Below are 8,495 nucleotides of genomic sequence, written 5' to 3'. Positions count from 1 at the left end.
GCATGTCGTTCCTCTTCCTCCTTTTGAATTCTGGCGAAGCCGAGGCGGCGGTCGCGGTCCCGGCCTCGACAAGGGCATCGGTTTGATAAGGTAACAATTCCTCTGGACAAATACATCATTCCAAAGTTGAAAACCTGGCGACTCTCTTTATCGCCGTCTCGAAGAAGGCAGAATGCCTTCACCCGCCGAAGGAGCAAAGATCAGATCTGACTTTTCCATGAAATGTTCATTCATTCTTTAAAGCGATCTGGGCTCACTGAACATCTGCCACCAATGCACTTGCACTAATAGTCTTCATTTCTTTCTACAAGTGCAACAAAAATTGACTAAATGCACCCACCTCCTGCTCTCCTCCACAGCCAAGCACCTCAGGAGGCCTGCAGAGCCTCAACTGGACCCGTATCTCTGACAAAATGAAGCGCCGTGTTCCTGGTGGAGCCTCGCGTTCCCAGGAGGCCACGCTGCACCCACGGTGGGGTTGAGGTCAGCTGACTCCATCACCAGATCTCCGCCGTCCTCCAGGCCTGTCCCTGTCGACGCCTTTTAATCCCGAGTGATACCTAGTCTATTAGCATTAGCAACAATTAGCCACCGGTCTGAGTTTATCCACCAGCATTGTGAATCTTCAGGCAGGAAGATTGACTATTTCCATCCAAACATCAGGGTCGCAAGCGGAATATTTATCTCCAAACACGTCTGTTTTGCCAGGCCGTCTTTCTGAGAGCCTGGACGGCAGGCGGAAAATCTAGAAGTTAGCGTGGCTTGCGATTCCAGAGAAGCGCCATCACTTCTGCGTGCATTTGGCGAGGAAGCCCCCGGCCCCGAATCCCTTCTCCCAGTGTGGGCCGATCCGCCGTCTGAGGAATCTGCTGGCCGCTGTCCTCAGATTAAGACTGAGCCAGGTGTTAGTTGGAGGCTGTGACAGGTGCAGGACAAAGGCACTGCAGACACTCCAGCAAACTGTCCAGCCTCAAAGATCCAAACCTGACTGCTTTGAGGAAAAGTATATCCAGATTGGGATTATCAGATTACTGACAGATTAAAGGGTGCTAAAGGTACATGTAGGTGTGACAACCCGGAATGTCTTTTCCACCCCTGCTTATTCTGGCGAAACACTCCTGCTCATTGGAGAGCAAGGCTTAAGAAATAAAAATACAAAATATTCCAAAAAATATATTTGTACATGAAAGAGTCCCATATGCAGCCACTGAGAAACCACAGCAGCAGGAAATCCAAGTCTGGAAATACACTGGAGACGTGGAATCAGGATGGGTTGTCGAGCCCGAGACACTGAATACTTTTGTTACTTACATTTCATCCAGCTCTGTTCTGGAGAGCCGTCCCGTGAAAACGTCCCCCCCTCTTGGTGCCTGGACCCCCTGAGATCTCCCCACTCCTGGGCCCGCCTGGAATGTGGGTCGGTCAGAGATGAGCGGAACCCCATCATCACTCACGGCGGGCCGGAGTGAGGCCGCCCTTATCCTGACCTCGGCTTCAAACCCTGCGTTCGTCCAGAGGCAGTTTCCTATGATGGTGTGAGTGTGTGCGTGTGTGCATGTGTGTGTGCAGGCGCACGCGATGAGTTCCTTCACCCTGGCATTTCTGGTGGCGATGACGGGTCATGGAGGACTCAGGTCTCTGATAAGGGGCGGAGTCCAAATCTGAACGACCTACATATTTAAGAGGCCTCGTGTGTGTGTGTGTGTGTGTGTGTGTGTGTGTGTGTGTGTGTGTGTGTGTGTGTGTGTGTCGCTGTCCACGATGAACTCCCACCTTCATCCCGTCGATGGCTGATTCACAGCACAAAACTCAATTTTTGTAGATGGAAATCACCACGGGATTAGACGGGATTATGTCGTGTAGCGTCTCCCTGCAATCTCAGCCCCAGAAGAGGAGCACTGATTGGTCGGGGTTATTCCACATTCTATTCGCAGGAGTTTTGGCATCAGGGGGAGGAACAGAAACCCTCAGCAGGTCTGGTCTTGTCCTGGAGCCAGAAAGCTTCAAACCCAGCACCTGTAGGAACAGGCTGGGAGGAAGACTATGATCAGGGCCAATGGGAGGTGTGTGTGTGTGTGTGTGTGTGTCATCAAAATAAATTCCCATCACAATTATGATTCGAGGTCAAAATTATCTGGGGGATGTTACACCCCCCCTTCCCCCCCCCACACACACACTGCAAGGCTATGTGTTCTATTAGTAATCAATATGACATCAACAATAAATACCAAAATATTCCTTGCATGCAGTGCAGGGTCTGTTCAAAACCCGTCCAGTTGTCACGCCAGCGTGGGTTCCACACAGTCTCCACGTGCAGCCCTGTGATTGACAGGTGACCAGACCCGGGTTAAACCCCGCCTCCCGCCACATGACAGCTGCGATTGGCTAAAAACACCTCCCTGATATCCCATGCCATTTGGACAATGAATGAATGAATAGTGGCCGCGTTCTTTGTGTTCTCCTGTATATAAGAGAATAAATTTTCTTTCACTTGTTAGAGGGAGCAGGATCAACAAACACTGGAGTAAAAGTTTATTTTTCATTCTTCTGACAAACTAATAAATCCCACAGTTTGGTGGGAGTCTATTAAACTTGTGCTAAACTGTCTCTATTTCTATTTATGTCTTGAGGTTAGAAGATGATAATTAGATCCAACCTAAAATCTAATGCAGATTAATCGCTCCAAATTCCATTGGATGCACAGGAACTTTGTTCAAATCACTGTGTTGTGTAGTAACAGAATAATGATTGGTTATTAAACGACTATCCAACAACTTTGCCGCTAAATTCCTGACAGATCATACTAACCTTGTTACAATGCAGTAAGATGCACATAAATAAATAAGTACAGAGAAATGTTACTCTAAATGGATAGTGATTCAAGCAGCTGCTCTTATATTATTGGATAATTATGCAGTTGTTAAATTATAACTTCACTGTGAGTATTATAAGCCAAACTGTGGCTACACAGTAAGTACCAAATGTTACTGTTGGTTACTGGCTAAGAAGCAAATCAGGCCCTTCTAGTGACTTGAAATTTTATTATGTGTTTATGTTTACTGATATTGTAATTCGGTAACACGCTGACAAATGGGGCTGGTCATTAGGTAACGCTCCTGTAACAACTCCTTTATAACCATAAATGACACCACAATGAAATGCATCTGAATCAACATAAGCATTTTAAAATGTTATTAATGTGTTAAAACACAAACAGATTGCAACTTGACCTGTGATATGTCAGCAGCAATTAAAACTCTCCATGGAGTGTTTTGATTAATTGTGGAGGTTTTATAAAGTTACAGCCGTCCTCTTCCTCATCCTCTTTTTTGGACAATAAACATGGACTGCAAGGCCAGAGCCAGCAAAAGGCCAGGAGTATCTAATACTCACTCTCTCTCTCTCTCTCTCTCTCTCCCACACACACACACACACACACACACACACGCACACACACGCACACACGCACGCACATACACACACACACCAGGCTTGTCACAGTCATCCTGTAATGGCTGCCACTGCTCATTGTTCACATCCTGCTTTGTCTCCAGCGCCATTTTGACTCTGCGGAGCAGTCTTTCACACACACACGCTCACGCGCGCACGCAGGCATTCGCTTACACACACACACACATACCCTCTCTCTCTCACACACACACAAAGACTGCTATGAGAAAAGAAACGCCGGTGCCAAATCACACTCGGCGCCTTTCTTCACACGTCGCGAATAAAACCCGCTGCTCGTCCGTTAAAGAAAAGGCCGAGTCTCTGCAGGGGTCACGTGGTGACACACGCACACGCACACACACACGCACACACACGGGTGCACACACACACCCGGACCGTCTAAAACGCACATCCCCGAAACGTCTCGTTCTGTCTCCATTATGTATGAGTGTGTGTGTCCGGATATCTACGGAGTTCTAAATGCAAAAAAATAAGAATAAAATAACATCCTGTAAAATATAGCGTAGCAGTTATTACACATTAAGTATACAAGTGCAGCAGCTTCGCGTGTGTGTGTGTGTGCACTGTGAGTTATTGGTGGACAACATGTAATAACACGTGTTATTACATGTTGTACATTTTTACCACCTCATATCATTTTTAAATTATATATATATATTATTTCTGTCTGGATGCCTTTATTTCCTCCATTTATCGCCGATGATAAAATGTAAACGGCCGTGATACAGATGTTATTGCCATCGATAAATTTCACGATGAATAAAAAAAAAACAACCAGCCCGAAAACGTTTGTGTGATTTTTTTGTTTTGTTTTATTATTATTATTGTCATTATTATTATTATCATCATTATCTCCACTATGAAAATATATGTACAATAAATACTTTTGGATTTGTCGCTATTAAAGAATCTCAATAAATAAACCAGGGTCGTCGTTCCTCTGGAGTCGCGTCCGGATGGAGATCAGGTTCCGTCTGCCGTTTTCTCCTCTTTTCTTTCTTTTTCTTTTCTTTTTTTTTTTTTAAATCAAGTCCACGGTTCTAGAGACCAGTTCCTGAGAAGAGATAGAGAGATCCACGGAAAGAAACCCACACAGTCTCTCAAATTTTTCATAGCTTTTCTTTTTTGTTTTTCTTTTTTTTTTTACAACAGAAAAAAAAAACGGAATAGAGATCGTGATGTGACGCCGGAAATTTAGATAAAGAGGGGAAAAAATTTAAATTAAATATCCGGGGGGTAGAGAGGGGAAAAAACAATTCCGGCTTAGAGATGTGGAATTAAACCAGCTTCGGATTCTTTTTTTCTCAACTTCCGGTTTAAACTGGAATTATTTTGAAAAAAAAATTATATTAAAAAAAAAAAGTATTTTGCTGTGATTATTTTCAGGAATGTCGCCGAGCCCCCCAGCCCCCTTTTAGCCTCCCCCCCCCCACAACCCCGTTAGAAGTTGAGGTGCTGCAAGTCGATGGCGCACAGGGTGCTGGTGAAGAGGTCGAAGTCCTCCTCGGAAAAGTCCACCGGGCTGTCCAGCGGGCTCTGCAGGCCGGGAGACAAACACGCCTCGCCGGCGAAAAAGGTCAGCTCAGAGAGCGCGGAGGACGAGGATGCGGGAGGCCCGGCGGAGGACGGGGTGCCCGGCTGTTTCCCGGCCTCCGGCAGACGCAGAAGACCCGACCCGTCTGCCGCGGCCGCCGGGGACAGCTGCGCCTCCGCGGGGTCGGAGGTGCCGGACGCGCCGGGGAGCTGTGGGCGTTCGGGGCGGCTCCTGCGGCCTCTGTCCCCCGGCGTGGGCAGCGCATTGTCCCCGCTCTCCTCGGCGTGGGCGGCCGATGATGGATTGCCGCCCCCCGCCTCGCCCTCCGAGGCGTCCCCGGTGCCGGACGCTTCCAGCGGCTGGCTGGAGTAGGGCGACGCGTCGGCGCCTTCCAGCGGTTCGAAGCCGCCCGGGTCCCCGGCCTCTTGGCTCCCGCTCCCGCCGCCGTCCCGGTGATGTGTGTTCTGCCGCTTGTGTTTCATCCGCCGGTTCTGGAACCACACTTTGACCTGGCGCTCCGTGAGATCCAGGAGGGCGGCGATCTCCACCCTCCTGGGCCGGCAGAGGTACTTGTTGAAGTGGAACTCCTTCTCCAGCTCCAGCAGCTGCGTGTTGGTGTAGGCGGTGCGCAGCCGCCGGGAGCCGCCGCCGCCGCCACCGTCCAGGCCCGGGTCTGCGGAACGCAACGCTGGAGTGAGCCGTTCACATTTTTATTTCACAATTAAATATTTATTCTCATCTCCCTTAGGGTAAAACCGCGCTTTTTATGACGCGCATTACGACGCCGAGCAACTCCCCGTGTAATAACACAGTAATAACGCGCAAAAAAACGTCTCATAAACGCGGGGGGCTCCTTCGAATCGCTGCAAGCAGCGGCCATAAATGCGGAAAAGATGGGGTGTGGGGTGTGTGTGTGGGGGGGGAGAGAAAAAAAAAAGACCCGATAAAGCGCAAATAAAGACGGATGGCCGTCACGTCGAAGCCCCCTCCCCGCCCCCTCCCATCATTCGAGCTTCAGGCTGCACGGAGGGTCGCGGGAAAATAAATAAATCACGGGATAAAACGGGGGTCGTTGCGAAATTATCTTTATTTTATTTTGAAAAGCTGGGAAATAATGTGGGGGTATCCTTCCAAATAAAGATGCAGGGGGTGAAGGATAAAAAAAAAGGAATGGAGTGGAGGTGATGGAATATTTATATCCCCCCTCTGCCTTCAAAAACATAGAAATACACCCCGTGTGACATGCCGTTCGTGTGCGTGCACGCAGCAAACCCCCCGCACCCCACCCCACGAACACCCCCCACCCCAGCCACCCACCATTAGACCCACTCCCTTCGCCCTTCGCCATGATATTTCCTCCCGGCATCCAACATGGCCACCGCTCAGCAGCGCTATTCTCTATATCTAATCCCAGGGTGGTGCGCATGATGGCCATGCACATGCACACACACACACACATCCGTGCGTGGACGGCGTGTGTGTTCGTGCTGACGGTCGTGCGGGTGGAGGAGGAGGAGGAGGAGGGGGAGGGAAATGACACCGTGCGCTTTTACGCCGTGCTGTTTAAAATATGATCAAATATATCCCAAAAATACCCTGCAAGTCTGCAGTCAGATTTGCCAGATTAAGGGGTGGGATTAAAAAAAAGGTCTGGAATTAAGAATCCCGTGAATGATAATGAGAATAGTAATAATAAATAAATGGGAGGGTGTGCAAATCACTGCAGCATAATGCGGTGGTCTGATATGGCTTCCTTGTTGACACAGCATCATAGCTCTGCAGAACACACACGCACACACGTGCACGTGCACGGACACACACACGCACACATTGGAAAAGACCGCGTCCATGTTTTAAAAATAATAATAACAATAATAATAAGGGGAGGAATAAATACGACGTGTGATTTTAGTGTGTTGTTGTGATGAAGGCGGTAAAGAGATGACGCACGAGCATCTGGCACGCGCGCTCACACACGCATGCACACACACACACACGCACACACACTCACACACACACACACATACACACACACACACACTCGCCAGCATATACCGACCTGTGGGTGATTCGATGGCCGCCGAGGCAAACCCGCCGGCGGTGGGTGACGGGGACGCGGAGGCGGGAGGGATGATCGAGCCTCCGCCGCCGATGGAGGAGGAGCCGCCGCCGCCGCCGCCGCCGCCGCCACCGCCGCTCCCCGGTTTGACGCACTTCTTGGACGACTTCTTCTCCTTCATCCAGGGGAATTCGTGGGCCAGCGGGGCGGCCGGCGCGGCCGTGGCCGGGGCCGGGGCCTGTCCGGCGGGGCACGGTTGCTGCTGGCCGCCCGGCCGCTGGTGCGCCTGCAGGCCATCGGCGGCGGAGGAGGCTCTCCGGTTGTGCTGGCTCCTGGCCGCCGGTCGCGGCTGGCTGCCCGCGCAGGGGCTGATGCTGGGAATGGTGTGCTCGAAGGGAGGCGGAATTACTGTCGACTCCTTGATTGATGAAGTTTGAAATGACTCCAGGACGGCAGGGAAGGACGTCAGGCACTCTGCGAGGGACGGCTGGCTGTTGATGAACCCGATCTCCCTCTCGAATTCAAAATTCATAGCTCCCTCGGACCGCGGGGCCCCCCCTCACACAGGGGACACCTCCGGGACGAGCCCTGGCCTGGCTTGCGGCTCCTCTTCCCCCCCCTCCACCCTTCTTCTTCTTCTTCTTCTTATTCTTAGTGCTGCGAAAATAAAATAAAAAAAAAACAAAAACAAAACGCATGCACGCACATACACGCGCGCACACGCAACGCAATATGGCTTCCTTCGAATGAGGGGAAAATAAAAAATAAAAAAAAAACAAGCGGCTCCGGCGTGCAGGATCCAGGCCGCTGTGGCGGAAAAGGCGGCGGCTATATAATAATTGTGTATATTGGTGATATTAGTAGCGTGTGGGGACCCGGGGAGGCTAAACTGAACAACTACGGGGCGCAATTGCAGCCAATTCCTGGTCACGTGGGCGGAAACAGCCAATCCGGTGGCCCCGGCCCGGCGGCGGCTCCGGCTCCGGAGAGCGCCGTTATTATTTTCTACTCTTTTTTTTTTTTCACTCAAAATGGCAAGAGGGGCTCCATCACAGGAGACGACTGCCATTGTTGTGTCTAACCAAGGGGGGTTCAGAGGAGACCCCCACACACACACACACACATGCATGCATGCACACACACACACACACACACATATGCACCCACCTCCTCCACCCACCGCCCGGTCGCCATGTGGACCGTGTGGGCGAACGGGGGTCGGTGCATCCCGCAGACAATGGAGCATCCCCGGGCTCCGCGGTGACGTCATGACGGTTACCGTTAGGCGACCTGGCCACGCCGGTCCCAATATGGCGTCCGGACCGGGGACGAATCCGCACGGCGTCTCATTAATCTTGTAATCTGTGACAGAGGCTGTTTATACATTTTTTTTAACCCCCCCCCCCCCCCCCCGAGTGTTTGGAAGAAATT

General features: G+C 50.7%; 1 protein-coding gene across 1 annotated transcript; it reads right to left on the bottom strand.

Moving 5' to 3' along the window:
* Positions 1-4,259: 4,259 nt before the first annotated feature.
* hoxb2a (homeobox B2a) lies at positions 4,260-8,439 on the bottom strand. Its single transcript, XM_086170985.1, has 2 exons — positions 7,065-8,439; positions 4,260-5,678 (listed from the first exon to the last, which is right to left on the bottom strand). Exons 1-2 carry the CDS (start codon positions 7,594-7,596, stop codon positions 4,912-4,914), a joined length of 1,299 nt encoding a protein of 432 aa, XP_086027111.1. The 5' UTR covers positions 7,597-8,439; the 3' UTR covers positions 4,260-4,911.
* Positions 8,440-8,495: the final 56 nt, after the last annotated feature.

The sequence above is a fragment of the Fistularia commersonii genome, chromosome 23, assembly GCF_037954325.1.
Source record: "Fistularia commersonii isolate RoL2024-O1a breed Wild chromosome 23, RoL_Fcom_v1.0, whole genome shotgun sequence".
NCBI lineage: Eukaryota > Metazoa > Chordata > Actinopteri > Syngnathiformes > Fistulariidae > Fistularia > Fistularia commersonii.
The sequence above is the reverse complement of the archived record's forward strand: the minus strand, read 5'-3'. Positions and strand labels throughout refer to the sequence as shown.